This window comes from Culex pipiens, chromosome 1 (assembly GCF_016801865.2).
Source record: "Culex pipiens pallens isolate TS chromosome 1, TS_CPP_V2, whole genome shotgun sequence".
Taxonomy (NCBI): domain Eukaryota; kingdom Metazoa; phylum Arthropoda; class Insecta; order Diptera; family Culicidae; genus Culex; species Culex pipiens.
Genome location: NC_068937.1, coordinates 106,119,933 through 106,142,847, shown reverse-complemented (window position 1 = coordinate 106,142,847; position 22,915 = coordinate 106,119,933). Strand labels below are relative to the sequence as shown.

The window sequence follows — 22,915 nt, the reverse complement described above, 5'->3', positions numbered from 1 at the left end:
GTTCCAATTGAGATGTCTAAACAGGGTTCCAATCGATCAACAAGACCTTGTAAGTTCAAGATTGGAATCAGTTTTTAATGTTTTTGAAGCTTAATAACTATTTTTTTTTTTGCTCTCTTATATAAATAAATGGTAATAATATCATAATGATTCCGTGACGCTCTATTATAGGTTTTTTTATGGTATAGTTATTATAACTTGGAAATCTAAAATCTTGCTTTGTTTTGCCTTTTGTCAACATTTTTTTGAGACGAGTAGTTTTAAACGTGCAAATTATTTTCATCTGGAATACAACTGTAATCTGGAAAACTGATGTTGAAAATACTCCCAAAGGTGGAGCGTCTAATACTAGCGAAAAAACAATTATGTTCCTCCTAATAGGCAACTTTAACTCTTTGCGAGTTCGTTAAAACATGACCTATTATTTTGAAAATATTCTTAGAATGAGTTCATACTAAAAGGCACTTTCTTTCAATTTAAAATGTATTTTTAATAGTATCATGGTAATTTTATTCTATTTACAGCTTACAACCTAACAACATTGTCAACTCTTCTCAGCGCCCTTCTCCGGCACAGCACCACCCTCGTGCGGACTGACCACGGCGACGGTCAACGCCGGTGGTTTATTGCCACTGCTCACTTCAAACGACCCAAATCTTTTCCCCCCAAAGGGCGATCGCGAATGGAGCCACCGTACTGCCGGATGCAGCATCTTCGTGTTGTACGCGTCGAGATCGGTCCACGTGGCTAGACTAAACACTATTCCTACGGCTACGGTAAGGATGGTACCGAACACTCCGTAATACATGTAGGAGATGGAGTATATCCGGTATAGGAACGATTCATCGGTCAGGGCTGAGGATGTTGACCGAGATGCGAGGAATTCGTGGAGGTAGAGCGTGGCGTTGGTGGTGTCTTGGTATTGGACGGGACAGCTATCGATTGAGGTGGGCAGCACTGAGTTGCTTACTTCGACGTACATCAGGCGACCGGCGACGATCCAGACGGTTATGATGTGGGACACGATCATTCCCAGTGAGGCTCCCTTCCAGTTGGCGAATGGGATGAACATTGCGAGGATAAAGACACCAAGGAGAGGGCCTGAAGTGGCTGATAGTACAAGCACTGAGGATTCTATAACTCCGGAAAGAAGGCCTACGAGGAACGCAATGCCCATGATCAATACGGCGTAGATGGTTCCAACGAACTTTATAACAGTTAGTTGATAGCTGTCGGTTTTCTTCTTCAGTCCAGGAACAAGCGATAAAAAGTCTTCCCAAGTAACGGTCGCCAGTGAATTGATGTTGGAAATGTTCAACGTCAGAGCTCCATTGAACAGAGTGCCGACAAAAAGTCCCCAAACACCAGGAACGTTTGCGAAATAATCCACCATAAAGTACGGTAGAATCTGGTCCATCTTTTCTATAAGTCCCACCTTCAAAGGATCACAGTTTCGATACACGGTGAATATTCCCATTCCGACGAACCAGGGTAACGAAAACAGAACCGCAACCAGCGGGATGTTGATCAGCATGGTTCGCTTGATCTTGGCAAAGTTGGGCATGCTCAGGTAACGCTGGACAAAATTTTGCTGACAGCCGAGCAAACTCAGCGACATGAACAGCTCACCCAACCAGGCGGACGTGGTAGTCACTCGGAGATGCAGATCCGCGGCAAAGTTGAAGAAGTTCATGCGTCCTGAAATAGGGGAAAAAAGTTAACGCAAAAGTCAAGTCAAAAAGGTGTGCGAACTTACCATGTTCTTCCCCAATTTCAACCAGCCGCACCAGTCCGCCATTTTCGACGCTGCAGTAGATCACTATGGCCACAAGCATAGCGGTCATACTCAGGCTTTGGATGACGTCCGCCGCAACAGCCGCTTTCATGCCGCCGAGCGCGTTGAAAAAGATGCTGATACACGTGATGCACAGCAGTGACGCCCAGTACGGAACGCCGATGATGGTGTTTAGGGCGACCGTCGGCGTGTAGATCGTGACCCCGAGGCTGAGTAACGTACGCAGGATGTAGGTTCCCGAGGCTAAACATCGCACCAGGCGGCTGTTGAATCTAGTGAGGAAGAAACAAAAAGTCGGAAATTAGTACCTCCAACAGAGCAAATTGCCGGGAACCTCCCCATCGCTGATAGCCGGTCCGAAACTCACCTCAGCTCCAAATACTGATAAACCGATGTAATGCCCAGATCGAAATAGACCGGAATGAACACGAAGCACACGATCGGGTAGGCCGTCATCATCCCGTACAACGTTTCCCACATGGCCGTCCCCCGGTAGAAGAACTCGCTCGGGTAGCCCAGCACCGAGATGACCCCGAGCGTCCCGCGGGCGATCGACAGCATCATCGCCAGCGTCGAAATGTGGCCGGCCCCGAACACGTAGTCTTCCTTCGTTTTCACCCGCCGGCTGCATAGTCGCTTGCGGATCGGTATCAGCGCCGAGATCACCACGAACGCCACAAAGGCCAGATAGTTCCAGAGATTGCTGACCGCGGCCGGCTCCTCCAGCTGCCGCTGCTTGGATGGGAGGGAAACCAGAGAAAGGGAAATGGAAAGTGAAAATGACGTTGTTTTTAGGCTGGGAAATTGAAAGTTGAGCTGAGCAATTTCTAAGGTTATCGGATATCAGGTTTTACTGTTAGGAATACAGCAATTCGGATATAAATCCTTTCTTATTCATAATTTGCACCAGCCTGCATATTCTAAAATTGTCATTCAGACAAAATCCTTAAGGATAATTTTCCGATATTATGGGTACCCCCGTAGTATATGATTCAAGGAAAGTTCAGTTTTTCATTACATTTTATGAAAAAAAGTTCAGAAGACATAAGTCGATTATTTTTATTAAAAAGATCAGAAAATTTCGCAAAAGCTTTAATTTGAAACACTGAAAATCGGACTAATAGTTTCCGAGTTATCGTCAGCTTAAAATTACAAGCTAATGAGGTGACACTTAGAGAAATTCATTTTCATCAATTTGAATTCTTTGTAAGGCAGTATATCAGAAACTAATTGCCTAATCTTTCAAAGTTCCATAGAGAAAATTATATTAATTTTTCTCAGCTCTTCAAAAATATGTTTTCCAGATGTCGAGATTTATTTTTAAAACTTTAAAAAATATCTACATTTCCAGAGTTTTTTTTTTAAAAGGACCAATAAACTATTGTCTGTCATATGTTTATAGGACCAAATCAAAAAAAACTCTAGATTTATACCTAAAAAGAAGCTATAACTTGAAAACGGTACATTTTACCAAAATTTTCGATTGAAAATTTAATTTTGCTTTAAAAAATGTTTTTTTTTATTTTCTTATCCGTATTTTCGATATTTTCATATCATATCTATCTAGAGTTTTTTTTTGTTTTGAAAGGTCCTATAAACTATTGTGTTTCATATGTTTATAGGACCTTTTCAAATAAAACTCTAGATATCTAGATTTTACACCATCACGCACTATTGTTCAAAAGATGTTTTTAAGTCCCCTAAAATATATCATAAATTTCGACAGTTAAAAAATACTTTTTTTGGAAATTCAACATTTAGTCATTCAAAGTTAAAGAAAAAAAAATGGGATTTTTCCCTTGTACCATTTTTTTCTGAAAACTCCTAATCTAACCTACAACTTTGCCTAAGACACCAAATCGAGCAGATTCTGTTTTTTTTTTTTCAGATCGCTTCTCATTATACAGAATTTGAATGGAAATACTAATGATGCAAAATTATGTCTATTGACAAATGAAATGCATGGAAAAAGTTTCATCCAAATCAAAAAATGAAAATTTAAAAATCGCAAAAAATGCAATGCCGTAGAGAACTACTCAACATGATTTTTAGGGACCCAAACAACCTCCCAAAATTTGGGAGTGATTGGTTAAGCCCACGATTGGCGCAAAGCGAATGAAATTTGTATGGAAATTAATATGGGGAAATTTGCATTTTCACATTTTTGATTTTACAAAATTCTTGTTTTGTTATTTTATGAAACTAACACCGTAGAAGTGTAGCCCTAATGTCCTGAAAAATTCTCCCGAAGACAGTATGGTGCAAAAATGCTTCTAACAAAAGTTACAGAGCGGTCAAGAGAGACATTTCGAAATACTCGGTAAAACTCATACTTTTTGCCAACACTGCTAAGTCAAGCGGAATCTTTCAAAAACTATCTTATATTTGAGGATTTGGGGTGCAACTTAACTAAATAATGTCTTCTGAATATTTTTTCACATCAATTTTAGGTAAGGTTCTTCAAAATATAAGAACAACATGTCTGTTTTGCATTTCCCGGTTCCTTTGGCAATGTTGGCAGAAAATTTGAGTTTCACTGATTATTTCAATACACTTCTTTTGAAAACTCTGTATCTTTTTTATTACGCACTGTGACACCATACTTTCTTCGGGAAAGTTGTTCAGGACATCCAGGGCTACACTTCAACGGTGTTAGTTTCATAAAAAAATAAAACATAAATTTTATATATTCAAAAATGTGAAAATGCGAATTTCACCATAGTAATTTCCACACAAATTTCATGCGCTTTGCGCCAATCGTGGGCTTAACCAATCGCTCCAAAAGGTCTCCTAAAAGGGACCCAAAAAATGTGTTGCTGATTGGATTTTTATCATTTCTAATTTTCCCACTAGATTCTACCCTAATGGTACGATTTTGCCTTCCACACCTTACTGAGGAAAGGCTATACAATCACTCGGAAAATGAACTTTTTAATTAGACCTCCTAATACATATCGACTCAGAACCACCAGCTGAGCAAATGTCTGTGTGTTTGGCTGTATGTAGACATGTGTACCAAATCAATGTCACTGGTATATTTCGACACTGGCTGAGCCGATTTTGACCGTTTTGGCCTCATTCAATTCGTCTTGGGGTCCCATAAGTCCCTATTGAAATGTATAAGATTTAGTAAAGCACATAAAAAGTTATGCTTAAAAACTGATGCATTTAAATTTCTCAATTTGCAAAAAACGGTGGTTTTGAAATGACCTTTCTTGTGGATTAAGAAATTTCAAGATCTGACTTACCTATCTAAAATTACAAGCAGTTTAAAAAATGCTCTGAATTTACATTACCTTAATCTATTTCCCCACGGCGGTGCATGTACAATCTTGACAAAAAGTCTGTAGGTAGTCATTTTTTTCTCATCACTTATTTTTATTAGGACCTCTTAGGTGTTGCGATCACGTTAAGGGCGATCCATAAACCATGTGGACACTTTAGGGGGGTTGAAATCACTGTATAAATGAGAGGAAGGCATCAACCACCTAAAGCTAAAGGCTAAAGGTGGATTAAGTAACGTTTTTAAAAACGTACCGTTGGATTTGAACACTTCATTTGTTGTTCTGATTTTCAAGAACGCATGTTCACGATTTTGGGAACCCTTTTTTCTCCGTGTAGAACTGCATTTTAAAGCTTTTCTATGAAGTGCAACTAATGAACGACCAGGTCGGGTTGAACACATGTCAAGTGCTCTAATTAGTCATAATTCGCTCACAGGGTCATAATGACTTCGAAGAGCTCATTTATAATATTTTAATGAAAACCATCGTCTGTAAACTTTTATTTTTAATTATTTCATGATGAAGAAAATTCAAATTAATTTGCAGTCGAACTCTTTCACAACTAATCTACGTTTACGCAACATGACTTTGTTTTCGGAAATACACCGTGTTATGCACAACAAGAAAACCTTTTCCCCGGAATTCAGAGTTTTCCCGGGAAATTGGACGCTCTAAGTTTCATCTGTTTATCTGAACATCTTAGATTGGGGAGCGTTCTTTTATTACGTAACGCAGATGGGGGGGAGGGGGGGTCAGAGGCCGTGTTACGCTCCATACAAATTTTTTGAAATTTGTATGGAAATTTTGTTACGAGGGGGGGGATGGGGGTCTAAAAATCCGATTTTTTGCGTTACGTAATAAAAGAACGCTCCCTTGGTGGTTGGAAGTTTTTGAAATGCGATTTGGTAAACGGAGCAATACAGCATAGCTTAAAATGAACCAACATCGACATGCGCCAACAAAGCACAACCGCAATAAGTATGATGCATTCAGAGAACGAGTAAATAGAAACAAATTACCGGAGAAATTTACTTCCTGACTGTATGTCGAGCGTTTTAAATGTTTTAGATATACTTGACAGTTGTCACAATACTTGAACCTTGCATTCTTGAAGATGTTTTGACTCATCTCAAATAAACCTCACATTACGCAACAATTTCAATGATAACTGCTGAAATCGTATAGAAAAAATCATATATTTCTCATGAAAGAATATTAATCCCGCATCAGCAAGTTAATATGGGACTCCCCCACGTGCCACAAAAAAAATGCACTTGGTTAACAGAATGACAACAGAACAAACTAAACCGCACAACTCTGCTCTCTTCTCCGTTTCGATGTATGCGAAAATGCTGACAGAGTGAAACGTGCTTAGCGTGTTCTTAGCTGTGCACTGGACAACTATACATAATTCAAATAATTTATCTCATTTGCAAGAATGTTTGCCGCCAAACGCAATTGTGTAATATAGTGTGGGAGTTGAATTAGTAACTTAACTGATAAAAACGTTAACTGTAATTTTTCAACAAGCTACAGGTAATTTTGTTGTCTCAATTTGTAATTAATATTTATTGTCTAGTTAATTTTTTTGTTAAGATCAAGCCATGCGGTAACGCTTTCGCCTCGTAAATGGGAGTTCAGAACCCGGTCCGGACCAACATATCTGGTTATCGTTTCCCTTCTGGATTCGATTTCTAAGTAAAGGAAAAGTAGTTTATCGTCACAAGCTGGACATTATCTTCTTGGAATATTGACATTTAACACTTAAATATGTTTATAAGATAACATTAAAAAATGTGAACGATTGACTTCGTCCTCAATAGGCTGTATTGTATTATATTTTTTCTAGTTATTTATTTTTTGACAAAACACATTTAAAAATATTCATCAAAAACAAAATTTAAAATAATTTTTCACAAAAAAAAACTTGTTTTCAATTGCACATTTGCTGGCTCTTTTACCCTATATTTAGCGTCAAAGGGGTAAAGCGACCAAATAGCGGGGTCCGAGATCCAACCAATGTGAGTATCGCGGCCCATACATACAATTTGACAATCTTGCCATCAGGCTGGGTGAAATGACATTACACAACTCATCAAAAAAAAATCACGATGGTTCATCGAAATTTTCATAAATCCTGCTAGCAATCCAGCCCCTCTACGTCGGTTTGCCGAATTCAAATTAATTTGCGCCTCGCTTCCCATTTAATATGCAACCACCGTGGCTATCTTATTTTTGTAGTCAAAGAGTGTTATCAATACGCTGGAAACGAGCCAAATGCCAGTAAATTTTGTCATCTGCTTATTTATTAGCAGCAGAAGAAAAAAATAGCTAATTTGCTTAAAATAGCTGTTTGAAGGCAGTCAGCTTGAGATTATTTCTGTAGAAAAAGTACTACTTTTTTGATTGTGAGGTTACGGAGTTCGCTTTATAAGCGAATGGTGATGGGTACAATTCCCGCCTTGGACGTTGAGGTAAGACTGAATATTGAGAAAAAATACCAATTTTAGAAAATTATAAGTGGATTTGTGTTAAAGAGTGTCTAGGAATAAGTTCAGACTTCGTAGTTCAAAGCTACAAGTCGTGACTTCATCCATTCTCCAAATTCATCAAAACAAATCAATGTCTCACAACACTGCGACACAAATGATTTAGCGCAGGCAGGTAGAATGTATATCGCGCACTGGACACTAGAGTTATTGATTACAGCTGGGGCTACTCAAAATTCATCGTAACACTCAGGTTCTGAACAATGCACCCGCCAATCATTCCGGCCACCAGGTGACATCTAGTTCCGCGGAACTGATAAATCACATCACTCTTCCAAGTGACCAACACTGGGGGGGAGTCTGGCATTTCCCACCGACTGATTATGGTAGAACACTTCAGAAAAGAGACGCACTTCCACACTTGGTATATCGGTCATACGGTTTTCAGCAGACGGTCTGCTTCTGCTACAACAGGTAAGTTGATAAGCTACACGTGTTCAGCACTTGTCCGACCAACTCTCCAACAGACTTAAGGTCGACTTCGCGCTCGAAACCAAAACAAAGCCTTCTGGCAACTGAAGCTCCACCGACTTTTTCAAAAACAAAAAGGTTCTATAATTACCAGCATTGTACGCGATGAAGCGGTTGACACTTTTTTGCGCCAGACGAAATCGCAGGTGTCTAATATCCAAACAAACAAACCGTCCCAAAACAGTCCCGCAAGCCGGCCTGCGAACACTTAACGGCCTCAAGGGTCAACCTGCAGCTACCAACTGACTGATTCCAAGCACCCGATTGCCAGACGCGCGCGAGTTGACGCTCCCGATAGCTGATAACTGCAACATGTGTAAACTACTCTAGCTTAGTCCGATGCCACTACCTCCAGAGCTCATCTTCACCAAGTTTTACAATTCAAACGGAAAAAAAATCACAACTCTTCGATAAGGCACTCGCTTATTACCGGGGGGCGCGTGCTTAACTGTACTCTTCGCAATTCGCGCGCGCGATAAAACTCGCGGGACTCGTTCACAGAGGTGAGGTGTTGCAAACCACGCGCGGCAAACGTCAGAGTTTCGCGCGTTTCGCGACAGAATTCTGGCGAGGAACTGAAACACTTGGAAGACTTTCTCGGTGCTATATAGGTAACTGGACGACGCGCGAGAACTGTGGCTATGTTGGGTGTTGACGGGTTCTGGGTGTAGGGATGTCAATCTCTGGAGACCTGGAAGACTTTTGCGTAATTGGTTCCGGCTGGTTAGGAATCTCGAAAAAATTGCGGCTCGAGTCACGCTGGACAAACGGACCGATTGTTAATCCGAGGAAACTGCAAAATTTGCAACTCATGGTCGCTACCGGATGTTTGTAGAACTTTTACCGGGTTGGCGTCACTTGCAAAAAAAAACATAAAACGTTCTACAAAACAATTGAGGTCATCCAATAGTATTGACCAAAATAGTCAAAAATGGTGAAACTTTTAACTCAGGGAAGATTCACCCATGAATCTATTCTAAAAGAATGCTGAATTGATAGTTTTGCCAAAAGCAAAACTTAATTGACCGATTCTTCGGCTCCTTTTCAAAAAATTCCCAAGTTTTTTTCAGCGTTTTGGCTGTAGTGGCACAATTAAAGAAGAAACCCACCAATGTTATTACATATTTGAAAAGATAATTGATTTTCCAACATAGAAATGACATGCATAATGAACAATATTATACCTGTGCTTCTCCTGAAATGAAAATGTAGCGTGACGGGACAACATCGTAAAACTGGAATTTTAAAAGGCACACCAAAAAAATCGACACAGTTTCGCCAGATTGATTTTTTAAAACTTTTGCTCTTCTACACATTATCACAAATTGAAAAACGAATCTTTTGCTCCTTGAACTGAAAGATTTGGTTGAGATTTGAGTTTTTGCCAGCCATTTTTTTTCGTGACGGGACAACGAAAGGAGCAGATTTATGAAAAAACTCCTCTTCGATTCAATGACTTGCAGACCTTATTTGGTCAATATTTTTGGCATTTCAGATAAGAAAACTCATTTAAAGCACATTGCAATTATTAGATCATAATTAAAATGAAATTTTTCATATAAAAAATCACATTGAAAATTGAAAAAAGTGACATTTTGGTGTAGCTTCGCTGAGAATCGGTCAATTCCATATTCTTAAGTACAATCCAGACTCGATTATCCAAAGTTTCGATTATCCGAAGTTTCGATTATCCGAAGGTTGAATGGGACTTCGTATAATCGAATCACGGACATTTTTTATCTTTTTCTTGTTTTAAACCAATTTTAAACATTAAATTCGAGTTCTGCGACCCCATTTGAGTCATTTAGGGCGATTTAGGGCTAGTGATTTTTCGCGGCATAATAATCGAAAATTCGCTTGCCAATTACAAAACATTGGAATTTCACGACAATTTCACGGTGTTATAAAAAACTACTCAAATTTTACGTAAACATGTGTTCTTTATGAACATTAAAGTGTCTTAAAAGTTAGCAGTAGTTTCAGATACAGAATGATACCCCCTGACAGAAACGGTTTCTTTGAAAAATATTTGTATTGTGTATTGGTTAATTTCGCAAAAAAAAAATTTCATCAAAGGTAGTTTGTTTTCCTGAATTTCAGGAATAGAGAAAATTTGAGTATTTAAAAAAAGTTTAGGCAAAACTTCGATTACAGAAGTCTTTTTACATTCATTGATGATTGAATATGATTTCATTATGTTTTGTATTTTTTAGAAATGTCAACCCCCCAACTACATCTATCTTTTTTGTTTGGGACAATTTTTCAAAAAATACTATGCCAAACCTTCAATTGTACCGAGCTTCAGGATGCTCCAAATTTTTAACTTTTTTGTAATATTTGGTCCAATTGTTATTATACTGAGTTTGACTTTTTCGATGCAAACTAGTTTAAATAGAAATGAAACTCTGCGTTTTGAACATCTCTACCAGCGTCGTCAGTCGCTTCGATACATTAGAAGGGGACATCATTGTGGGAAACAAATAAAGCAAGGAGTATACTGTCCACTATCTACAACAAATAATTCGTCTCCTAAATCAACAGCATTAGACGCCACGTGAAAATTGCTGTGACCAACACGTTTTCCTGAATGAACGTAAATGGTTTGATGTGCAGTGACTAAGAATTTATTCGCATGGAAGTCATTTTTAGATTTTATGACAAAATATTGTTTAGTTCATCGATGGTAACTTTAGACATGATTCTAACCTTACAAACCTTTATAATGATTTGTATAATTCATAAAAATATTAATCTCCCAAAATCGGTTAGGTATCGTTGATCACTATCACCAAATCTGTCGGAAGTGCTTTGTGAAACTAAAACCCACAATAAAAATCAGCTAGCCCGGTCATAACTTCCCGTCAGCAGCTGAGCGACCAGACAACCAGTCTGGCTCTGACGTGAACGGAACACCATCCAACAAATTTTGAACAAAATTTCTTTCGATCGTGGATTGAACCTGTTTAAAGAGTTTTGGATTTTCAGAACCATATGAACATCAGGCGAATCAAAAATTAGTTAAAGTTTTAAAAAGATATTCAATTTGAAAAAAAAACAGTATAACCTTTGAATTGTCCCGCCCGTGTGGATCAATCGGACCGCGCACTGGACTTACAATCCAGAGGTTGCTGGTTCGAATCCCGCGGCGGGCGCTCTAAAATTCTTTGTGTAAATATGGGTATCCGGCGCCGTCGCTCCGTGCCGTACTCAAACACTTAGGAGCCCAGGGCGGCGAAGTCCTTGTAGATAAAAAGGAAGACACTAGTGGTTGGTACTAGCAATAGTGGCCGACAGCTATAAAGTCAACTTCGTTTTATTATAACCTTTGAATTCTTATCCTTCTTGAACCCCAAAATAAATTAAAATTAAGCACGATTTATTTTTTGACAAATGGTGTAGTAAATGGTAAAACGTGCAAAGTGAATGATCAAACACGATCGTGCAAGCCAGCAGAATGACGAGTTCTCTTTGTGGGTGTGTCCCAACAGAAGTTCTAACTTTTGGCTAATAACTTCCAAAATGTTATCGTTATTTTGTTTCATTTTGAACTCACTATTAAAAAAACAAATCCAAAAGGTGGGGATCGAAGCAAACTGTGCGCGTGTTTGGACGTTTTAAATTTTTCGCGCTGTCATTTTGTGAAAAATTCTAAAATTTGAAAAAAAAAAAAGTGCGATGCAGTGGAATTCGAAGGCAAATTACGGGATGACCATGGATACCGGCAACAGTGCCATTGAAAATAGGTTGCCGCGATTCGTCGGGACGATTGCTATCCCAGAAGGTGCCCGGAACTGCGAGCACTCATCAATGCCAGTGAGCTGTTGGATTTGGACCAAGGACCGATTGCTAAAGAAATTCATCAATGCTTGCAGCAGCACATCAACACCCCAGCAGTATCCGTTCAGGCGAGATTTGTTTCTATGCTGGAAGCTGGAAGACGCGTGGCGAATCGGTCGGAATGGACGAACCACTGAAGTTTTTCTTATTTGGTGAGATCTTTCCGGAAAATTTAACATAACATATCAAAAATTTTGCGTACTTCAATTTCGAAAAATTTGGTAGGTCATCGCTGAAATTTTCAAGTTATTCGATTTTTTGCCGTTTTCGTCATTTTCCTATTTTTGCGCGTGGCGCGTCGAAAACCCCGGTTTTAATTTTTTTAAATCGTATCTCAGAAAATTGAAAAATAACGTCACCATTTTTTAATATGCTTTGTAAATTTTTCGAGGAAACAGGTTAAAATATTTTCAGACATAGGCTATTTGGTCCCGAGACCTTCAAAACAGCATTTTAAGTTTTCATACGACCTTTTCAAATGTTAAGCTAGATTTTGAATCTTCTTACTATTTTTCCCAAACAGCCAAACTAATCACCTTTCTTTTGCGTCTAAGACAGGATTAAATGGCGCGCAGATATGATTTTTTGAAAAAAAGTGGTTTTTGCGAAAATCGACAAAAATGACGATTTTTCAGACCACCCTAACACGGCGTAGGTCACCCTAATGACCAAACAAAAAAAAATACGGATCTAATTATTTTGGCCAAGGAACCCCCAGAAAAATTTTGAGCCCGATCGGAGAACTTTTAATTTTGAATCATGCTGTTTCGTGGGGAATTGCTGTATATAAATATCAATTTAACTATATACGCCGGTAGGGTGTCCCCTTAGTCGTTCGCTGTGAGTTGTGGATTGCCTGCTTCTCTAATGAAAGTTCGGCTGAAGGGGCATGCTTATTAATTTCTCGTCGCTCCATACCCTCAGTGACGTGATGGGAGCAAGGGCGTCTATGCAAAGTGCCTCTACACCCGCTACAAATTTCCGGCGCTTGGGGAGGGAAGATGGAAACCATTTTATTTTATGCGCCGGTATTTCTAGCATTAAAATTCGTGCAAAAAAACTTATGCACGTGGGTGTACAGATTACGGAGTAAAAGATGATCGAATTGTTCACCTAGCGCTCACATGTGTTTCGGGACCAAGTTGCCAATACATACATACATACATACATACTATTAAAAAAACAAATCCAAAAGTTTACTTGGTTTATGCACGAGCCTAAACCAGAGAATTGTACAAATAAAGGTGCCTTTTCTGTCACAAATAAGAATATGAAGAATGCTCAGAAGAAAAATGCTCTAGGGTTCGAGTACATAATTTTATGTGTATTTTGTGCTTGGTCTTAATAATTTCTAAAACTTTCTTATATGCTAAAATCCAACCATGCTTGCAGAAACTCTAAATAATCGAAAACTCCAAAGTTCTCGACATTTCGATGATTTTGTACCTATTCAAAAAAGTATGTAAGTTATATTTTTTATATTTGAAGGCAAATTAAAATTTTATCTTCTTTTTGCTAAGAAATATAAGTATCTAAAGAAAGCTCACTAGGTAACGAAAACGAAAGAGAAATATGTAGTTCCACATAGTAAGACTCTGTGGTAGTTCTCTATGAACCAGTCAGTCACACAGGATGTAAAATTTTTATTTTGGTAAATTTAATGTGACATAAGGATTGAAGATATACTGATGCCCCTGATGCCTTTATTTGCATTATCAGAAGGACTTCCAGGATAGTCTCACTGTAAATCACTGGATAGTGATATGACCTTTTAAATTCATGTGATATTTAAAAATTTACAAAAACAGGTTCTTCAAAATGCATCCAAATATAGCCAAAAGCGACTGAGAATTTTAGGGAAATCCCAAATTCCTCGACCAGCGCTTTCAGTTCTTTTGGTTTTGCTTGAAACCAACTGTGTTGCCATGGCGAAAGGCAAGTCCCCAAAATCGCGATCGCGAGTAAGTGTCGTGGGCAAAAGATACTTTTCAGTTTAGAACTGCGGCGGCAAAAGATTAATCGACGTTGCCGTGAAGCACACCTCTTTTGTATAGGCTTTTCCGGTTTGATATCGCAAAGTTTGAGAGAACGTAAGCTTGTTCTAGTTTTGACGCGCGAGAATCATTTGTTAGGACTATTCATTCTGTACATTGAAGTATGATAAAACACTTGACTGGGTAATTTTGCACTTTCACAGCCACTTAAGTGGCACTCTGTTCAATGTGTACTAAAGACCACCTGCAAATTTTTGTAGGTACTTGGAAAGAAAGTCTTATATCAACTTTGGCGTATCATACAAATGACTTGGATATTTGTACAACAATATTTATACAATTCATTTGCACAGAAAATTTCAAAAGTTTTGTAACGACGATGGAAGGGGTAAAGTTAGTAGATTGAATTGATTTTTTTTTTTTTTTGCTTAGTGAACCAACTATCAACATTAAACCATTTAAGAAAAAAAGGAAATTGAAAACAAAATTAAGCATAATAATTCAAGACATATTTCTTTGGGTAAGCTTTGGAGTGATTGTAACGTATTCGCGCTTGAACTGTATTCTAGCTTTGGGTGGATTTATTCAATATAACGCCATGGTTGCACCTCACAAACAGCCCTTTCATGGTTGTTTACTGCCCTTTCATATACTATCTTATCAAAACTAAAGCCCTTCAGTCTAGACACTTAATACACAAGGAAGGTAAAATTCAAAAGTCCTTATAAAACTGCGTATGTAGCCCTCAAATAAAAATGCGTCGCGAAATTTTAATAGATGGAAATATTCATCGATCCATGATGGATCTGAAGGAAAGAATATTTAATCTGATAGGGTCCTAAATCCCTAAGTAAATTTTCGATAACGGTAAAAAAACACGATTAAAAACCATTTATGATTACTATTTTCATTGTAAAAAAACGAGACAACATTTTACCATGGATCAACTATGGTTCCTTGAAACAAGCTGTCAAGTAGAAAGCTGGGTGCTGAAACGACAGAATGCGTAACGTGATTTTCGAATGCTCGAATGCTGAAACAAGCTGTCAAGTAGAAAGCTGGGTGCTGAAAAGACAGAATGCGTAACGTGATTTTCGAATGCTCCCTCACTACTACAACTACACCACAGCTGTAAACCTAGAGATATCTACGTGCGCATGTATTGCGTGTACGTACACGAAAAAAAGTGAGGTTAAATTTTGTACCAGCCAGCAAGATATAGCTATATAGATAGCTCTATAAACAAAGTAGAAGGCTATGTTCATGCTCAAGCGTGACATATTTTTTGCTGCTGAAGTGACTTGTTTTGAAACATTTTGGATCTGTTGAGTTTTTGCTGAAAAATTAAGTGCCTCGCGCTTTTTTTTGTTCGTAGACTAAACGATGGGCGGCCAAAAGAGGTCTTTTTTGTTTTCCATGTGACGAAAAATTGCTTCAGAAGTGGGTGAAATTTTGTGAATCAGAAGAGGAAACGAATGGATGTTCCGAGATTATGTATCTTTGATGCGCAGCGATAATATCGGAGTAAGATTATTCAATATTATTTGACAGGTGCCGATTATAATTTTTGAAAATCCGTCGCTAAAATTTTAAAATTATTATTGAAATGTTAGCGACGAATTATGCCAATCTTGATTTCAATCCTCTTCTTAAGATTTGTTAACTTTGAATATCTCAAATATAAATAAATTTTTAAATCAAAATAAATTATAGATCGATTACAATACTTCCCACTTCATAGTATTATTTTGCGAACAGTAAATTGGTTCCGCTTTGACAGTTCTAAATTGAGGCCGCTTTGCGAACCACTATTCTGCATCTAGGTAGAAAGCATTCTGTCAAAAAGAACCGCAAAGTTAATTTATAAAAAAATCATAATAAAAAATCCATTTTATATCCTTTTCGGTAGTACTAATGGTCAAAATTAAGCTTTATCGTTGTGAGCAGTAATATCACTATTTTAAGCTTAATATTAGGACCCAATTAGAGTGAGAATAACTTCTATGTTTTCTTCAAAAATGACTGAAAATAATCAACGAAACCAATTCGGTGGTATAGATGTAAGTTTGATGCTATTGATACTCGAGGCTGAAATTTAAAAAAAAACATTAGCTTCAGAAAACTAAAAAAAATTATTTAGTTTTCTGAAGCTAGAAAAAAAGTATCAAAATTAAAAACCTTATATAAACATTGGATTATCGAAACTTTGAAAAATTAAGTCTTGCTATGATTATGATTCATCAAAAGCAAATCATTGGACGTTCATCAAGAGAAAAATCCGAAGAAGGCATGGCTCTCCTCTCTCGCGCACGAAAGATCGGTAAAAGGAATCTAAAAAAAATCATCATCTTGATTATTCGGCGGTACATCTTATTCACTACTACACTTGCAAGTGTAACGTAACACGTCGAAAAACGACCTGTCACATTTTGTAGATGGGCAATGTGTGTAAACAAAGTGAAATAAATACTTTTAAGTGGTGCTGCCAAGGAAATTCACAAAAAATCATTAGCAGATTGATTTTAATGAAGAATTTCGGGAGCGATTTTTTTTTTGCGTGATTTGCCTCCTCTCTCTTTCGCGGGTGAAGAAAGTTCGCTAGCGAAATTGATATTTTTGCGATTATTCCATCCCTGCTTGCTAGATTAGTAAACTCATGGCGCATAGGACCGTTTGAAAAAGAACTCTAGTTAGGCTGTGTTACATTTTCGCAGATCAAATTATCTTTATATTTTATAATTTGGATGAAACTTTGTACAAGCCTTCTCTTTGCCAAAATAATCCATTTTGCATCATTAGTTTTCCTACAAGCCTCAATAAAATTTTGCTTGCTCTTCATAAAAAAATGAGCACCGTCAGTAGGGGGGACATTGGTATGGGAATTAATATTTGGCAAACACATCTGCAGAAATTTTTATGACCCAATCGCACACCCAAACCTGATGTCAACCTTATGCTAACAATATGTAAATAAATTTAAAAAAAAACCTCTGTTTCTGAGAAGTTTTGTTAAAAAGGTTAAAGGTAAAAAAAAATGTTTTTTTTATATTTTTGAGTTTCAAAATTTTGTATATGCTTTTAGAAAAAAAAAATCTAGCGTTTTTCATGCCACGGTGTCAGAATAATACAAAATCTGGCGAAAAAAAATTGAAAATAAATTTGAAAAATGAAGGAAAAGCTTCAATAATGCTTTTTTTTAAATAACTTTTTTAACTTTTTAGTTGGGGCCTTCGATTTTATCTTCAATTTTCTTTATCGAATTAAAGCAAAATTCAGCATACCTCAATCCTGTTGGAACCTTCATCGCTATTGTTTCAATTTTACAGCAAAATAACCAACTACTAAATTTTGAAAGTCATTCTTCCACACTGCTAACGAACATAAACTTACCAGAAACAAACTGCACAGCTGGAAGGCCGAATATCCATTGGTCAACATCGCCGAAAAAAAACTGTGATTTCAAAAAATTAACACCTCAGTTATCTAAAATCGCGACGAAACCCCACGCAAAATCAGCATACTAGCCAGATCGAAGGAGAGAAGAGTTTAACCGATAACGATCGAAGCAAGCTTGGCGCGGAACCGCTCGATACGCCAGATGAATGATATCTGTCGTCCAGTCATCACAGCAAGCCATTGTGATCAGCCAAATTCAGCGCGAATCTCCCGCCAAAACTGCTATTTTCAGCGGCAACCACACCCTCATAAAGCCATGGGTGGCCCATAAACGTCCGATACGCCACTCTAATGACATTCGTCACTCTAATGACATTTCGTCATGATTACGGTGCAGTTTTTCTCGAGATTTTCCATCTGTTGTTTTCACTAATCGGAGTTAGTGAATTTTTTTCTGGTCTTATTTTTTTTTAAATACAAAAAAAAAATAAATCATGATTGTATGTTTTTAAACAAAAATCAAATAAACAATAATTTTAAAAGAGTGCCCTAAAAACCAGCAATTGCCTCATTTCTAACGGAAAATTTTGCCAGTCATTGAAGCGCCCCCACGTGTGCAAACATCCCGCGCTATGAATGGAGTTCACTTTAAAAAACCATAATCAGATGCAGGTTCTGATTCACCTTCATCTGCAATTTGTAGCGATTGACAGGTGAAGCCACGCGGCTCGGCCACGAATGTTTAACTTTACAAACGTTGCATTACAGCACGCAATGTACGAGTTGACCAGGCACGTTCTTATCGCTCATTACTGCAACCGGCTGGTATCAATGCATATGAACGAGACTCTCGAACTCGACAGGAAACAAGAGCATTAGAGTAGTGGGGGCGTGAGAAATGGATGATCTGGTTGTATCACGCAGCATCCGACAAAGGGAATCAGACCACAGACAACAGACGTTTTGGCTCGATCACCACTTTGTGTAAAAACATGCAACGGTTTTGTCGAGAATGGCAAGCCGTTTGTGGCTCTGTCGTCACAGAGGAAATTTTGACAACTCTCCCGCGCTGCTCTCAAGTGTCAACAACAACATTGAAAAGCATATTCTCATTCTCATCAAAAGTTTCATGCCTCTTTTCGTTGAGAAAATTGGTGTGTAGATCAAAAAAGTCAAAGTAGTTATGTCACAGACATAACCGGAATGGCGTAGACTACGTAAAGTTTAGATGTGTGGGTTTGGTGAGAATCAAATCGGGTAGCAAGTTGTTTAACATTGTCGACATTTTCGAAAAAATGAAATTCTTTGATATTTTCAATAGGATTAAAAAGACTAATAAATTTTTAGCATTTCTAAGCATGAATCAATACATAATTATTGATTTTGAAGGTAAACGAGAGCAAAAGATGATAAAACCCATATTTGCCTCCCGCGGTGGGCTTGTTTCGGTGTCAAATTTGCTACCCTAGCGGTGGCAATGACGGAGTTTTTTCAAGGTGGCAAATTTGATCTCGGTATTTATAAGCCGGATGCAAAATTTGATTTGCACTCCAGCGTTGCAGATGCCCTGAGGGCAAAAGCACTAACAATTGGGAATTGATTGCGTTTATTGGATGAATTTTTGCAAGAATGCTAAGAGCAGAATGGGGGGAGGGCAGAGGGGTTGGGGGCGAGAGCAGCCTTAGAAAGCTGTGCATTCCGTCGCCCCCGAAGACCAAAATTTGTTCCTGAAATTTAAATTCAAATTAGCTCGCTGCCTCGTCCCGGGTGGAACGAGGGATGAGGGCAACTCTTTCAACAGTTTGGAATTGGACACGACGCAATTCTTTCAGAAACGCTCGCCGCGAATGCGACGAGCTAGTTGTTGTTTCACAACCACGGCTTGACCCACGAGAGGCTCTTCAGCGGAAGGCAGCAGGCGCGCGCCTCATCTCGTTGATGCCTCGTCCCGGGTGGGACGAGGGACGGGGAGTGAGGCAACTCCGAACCACGGCAACCACGAAAGATCCAAACAGTCCGGCCATCGAGAGGCAACTGGCTGACGGTGACGTCGAGAAGGCGATGCGCGCTTCTTTTCCAGTTCTGGTCCCTCTCTCCTGCTGCTGCTGCTCTGGTCTCTCCTGCTGCTGTTGCTCTGGTCTCTCCTGCTGCTGCTGCTCTGGGCTGAGCTTTCCTGCTGCTGCTGCTGCTGACGGTCCGACGTCTGAGACGTGAATGATAGAATGGGCTCTGGCGCGCGTTCTTATATAGCCTTTCGGCCCGCTACTTCCCCTCCTTTTTCGCGACCGACACTCGGTCGCGTTGCTCGGATGATTTTCCCCTCAAAATAGGTACTTGACATTCCCGTCCGTGAGTGGGAAGCGCTCATTTTGCTTGCAAAATCTGTGCATTTTGAAAACATTTTAAAACATTCAATTGTTTCAATAGTTAAACTATTTTGCCAACAATGAAAGTTTTATAGCAAATTGCTGAATAATTTTCAAATCGAATGGCACATAAATCGTGTCGATTCGATTAGAGGGAAGGAAGATATAAGCGTTTGACGGATGACGCAGGAATCCAGGGCCTTCGGCCCGGGTTTTTTGGAATGACACCCCAGTACCTTCGACAAAGACGTAAGTCTACGTCAAAAAGGTTTTGAAATGTCGAATGTAATTATTTTGAGTATCGCTTCTGATAATTGTTAGTTAATTTCAGAGCAGTATCATCAAAATCAGGTTGGTGATAATCAGAATGCGGTTCCTGCGGAAGCTGTGGTGCACTGCAATCTACAATCAGGCTTATTATTGAAAGAGGCAATAGACTACGAGATGGCGTTAGTGTATCACCCACCATGTTTTTACTCGAGATTTTCAAATTATTTTGATCTAGCTGCTACGTCTGTTGTCTGAGATCAGACAAAGATTTCCGGTATATTTGAAAATTTACTTTAAAAGAACAAATCAAACTAATAGTGCAAATATAAATAGGCAATTTCAGTATTTTTTTTAAATCTCAAAATAAAAATAAAACATCTCCAGAATCAATCAATAAATAGCGACGCACCGTATAAAGCAAGTGAACTTTCAAAAGGTCAGTAGTCTTTCCACATCACGATAGTGACATTGAAAACCCAAAAACAACACTCAGTGTATCATAAATCAGCGATGGCATGTACAACTGTACACAGTTCAGCAAGGAAAGGCTCCAATTATAAATAACACTGTTATTGTGCTACAGAGTTCAACACACCCCACCATTCACTGTCCCGTAGTGATCGCTCTTTATTCTTTAAATTGGGTACTAAAGCCCTTATCAATTTTTATGTACAACGGTAAAAAACACGGTTAAAAACCATTTCTGATCACTTTTTTTAATTTTAATGCAATTTTTTTTTTAAGGACAACATTTTTTCGATGGATCAACTATGGTCCCCTTGGCTATGGCCCCCCAATTTTTTTTTTAAGGACAACATTTTTTCGATGGATCAACTATGGTCCCCTTGGCTATGGCCCCCCAATTTTTTTTTTAAGGACAACATTTTTTCGATGGATCAACTATGGTCCCCTTGGATGTCAAGTAGGAACTTTTCTGTCAAGAAGGACCGCGAGGTTAATTTTTCAAAATTGATTTAAAAATCTATTTTAAACTCTTTGTAGTCGTACAAAGGTTCATTGTACTCAGAAAAATAAGCTTTATCGCTGTAAACAATAAAACCAGCAATCTAAGCTTCATTTTAGGACCCAATTGCAAGCAATATGGTGGTGAAAATTTGCTTTTCAAACTGAACGCACACTTTCTCCCGAATCTGAAACAAAAATTATGAGTTTCATAAAATTTTACATATATTTTTTTTTATATTTACACATAATAAGGGAGTGTTCTATTATTACGTAACAAATATTTGACCAATGCAGTCCAGACTCGATTATCCGAAGCCTCGATTATCCGAAGTTTCAATTATCCGAAGTTCGATTATCCGACTTCATCACGAACAAAAAAAAATTCCGTTATTTATGAGTACCGTCATCTGGGGCGAATCGGGATACATGGGGTGAATTGGGACAGCAGTTTTAGCAATGTTGCAGCCTAATATTATGATATTCTTGAGTGGTTTCGGTTAGACCAGATTCAGAGCAACAAAATGTGTACATTCATTTCCAAATTTGAAACTTTAAAGTGATTTAAAACGCGCTGTCCCTATGCAGACTGTAGTCCCGATTCGCCCCAGTTGATGGTAGTTTATGAGTCATACTTAAGCCCTAAAATTAAAAATAAGACAGCAAAATTTTTATTTTTTCGTTATTCGATTATCCGAAGTTTTGATTATCCGAAATGAAATTTTTCCGAGGCCTTTGGATAATCGAGTCTGGACTGTAACACCAACAAAAGTTTTCAAATGCAAATTTCCCAGTTATCTAACTCTCTTTAAAAAATACCCCAAAACTCAGCTAAAGTACCTTGTGAACCAAATTCTGTGCAAAAATGGACAAAAAAAATGTCGAAATATAAAAACATGACATTTTCAAAAAATATTTTGAAATCCTCTTACCCAATCACACTACCGCATTTTTAGACAATGTCGTTGCAATCAGATTATAGAAAATAGACTGCAGAACAAATTCTTTTCAATATTAAGCTGTGATTTGCGCAATTTTGTAAAATTAATGGCGACTTTCTCCATTTTTTTTTTGTTGGTTTAACCTAGGTCCAAACAATACAGAAAAAGGTTTAGCGGGCTCATGAAATTGGATTTTACTGTTCCAGAAAAAGCCGTTATGTTCTTAAGAATAAAGGAACAAAACAGATATTGTCGTTTTTCACGAAAATATTTTTTTAAAGATAAAATACTCCCATTCTTCAATGCACGAGCCACAATAACATTCAAAGGGCCATTCTTATGCTAAATTTGCTGAACTTTTTGAAACAAACGATCAAGTTTTAGGGGTTAAAACTTCAAAAACTTGTAAAAAATTGTCAAAATCATCACTTTTTCAAAAAACTTTTCCGTAAATTTCTCATAACTCGTGAAGAGTACTTGCAAATCCCTTCTGTTTACACACCAACATTTTGATTTTTGTATTAAACTTTGTAGAACATTAATACACTCTAAAAAGTAAACCTTCAAAGTTACAAAAAGCATGTAATTTTAAAATTGAAAATGGTGTACTCAATTAAAAAATAACCTCTCTAAGTTTTAAGATTCGAAAAGTTTGTTGAATTTTCCATTTAATGACATGTTTCTTTATTTTTGACAGTTTAGTACCGGGAAATGGCAGTGAATTAAAACTATTTTTAAACTTTTTGGATGAAAAATACGTTTTTTCCTGAATTTGTGCACGCCTTGCAGATGTATTAGACCAGGGGTGCTCAAAGTTTTTGGATGCCGTGCCAATTTTGAAGCTCAAATAAGCTTGCGGGCCATGTGTATTAAATTGGTTATTTATATAATGAAATTACGTTATATAAATGTAAATGACTAAAAAATATATCTATTACTTGAAGTTTTTCTTTACATTTCTGTTTTTTAAAATACATTTTCGTTATTTAAAAGTAATAGAAAACGGAAAATGACAGTTTCCATCAGTTTTGTTGATATAATTGTTTTGG

General features: G+C 37.9%; 1 protein-coding gene across 2 annotated transcripts; it reads right to left on the bottom strand.

Moving 5' to 3' along the window:
* Window positions 1–486: 486 nt before the first annotated feature.
* On the bottom strand, window positions 487–8,676 carry LOC120428907 (sodium-coupled monocarboxylate transporter 1-like). Of its 2 annotated transcripts, none has more exons than XM_039594048.2 (4): window positions 8,191–8,676; window positions 2,163–2,527; window positions 1,757–2,067; window positions 487–1,698 (listed from the first exon to the last, which is right to left on the bottom strand). In XM_039594048.2, exons 1-4 carry the CDS (start codon window positions 8,194–8,196, stop codon window positions 545–547), a joined length of 1,836 nt encoding a protein of 611 aa, XP_039449982.1. In that variant the 5' UTR covers window positions 8,197–8,676; the 3' UTR covers window positions 487–544. The 2 variants fall into 2 exon arrangements, with proteins under 2 accessions (XP_039449982.1, XP_039449981.1); XM_039594047.2 differs by having other exon boundaries at window positions 2,163–2,530; window positions 8,191–8,675.
* Window positions 8,677–22,915: the final 14,239 nt, after the last annotated feature.

Bases quoted from the DNA above. Each gene is read 5' to 3' on its own strand.
- LOC120428907 (XM_039594047.2), bottom strand. The intron at 2,068-2,162 runs GTGAGTTTCGGA...CTTCCTCACTAG, and splicing joins TATCAGTATTTGGAGCTGAG to ATTCAACAGCCGCCTGGTGC. The intron at 1,699-1,756 runs GTAAGTTCGCAC...CCCCTATTTCAG, and splicing joins TGAAATTGGGGAAGAACATG to GACGCATGAACTTCTTCAAC.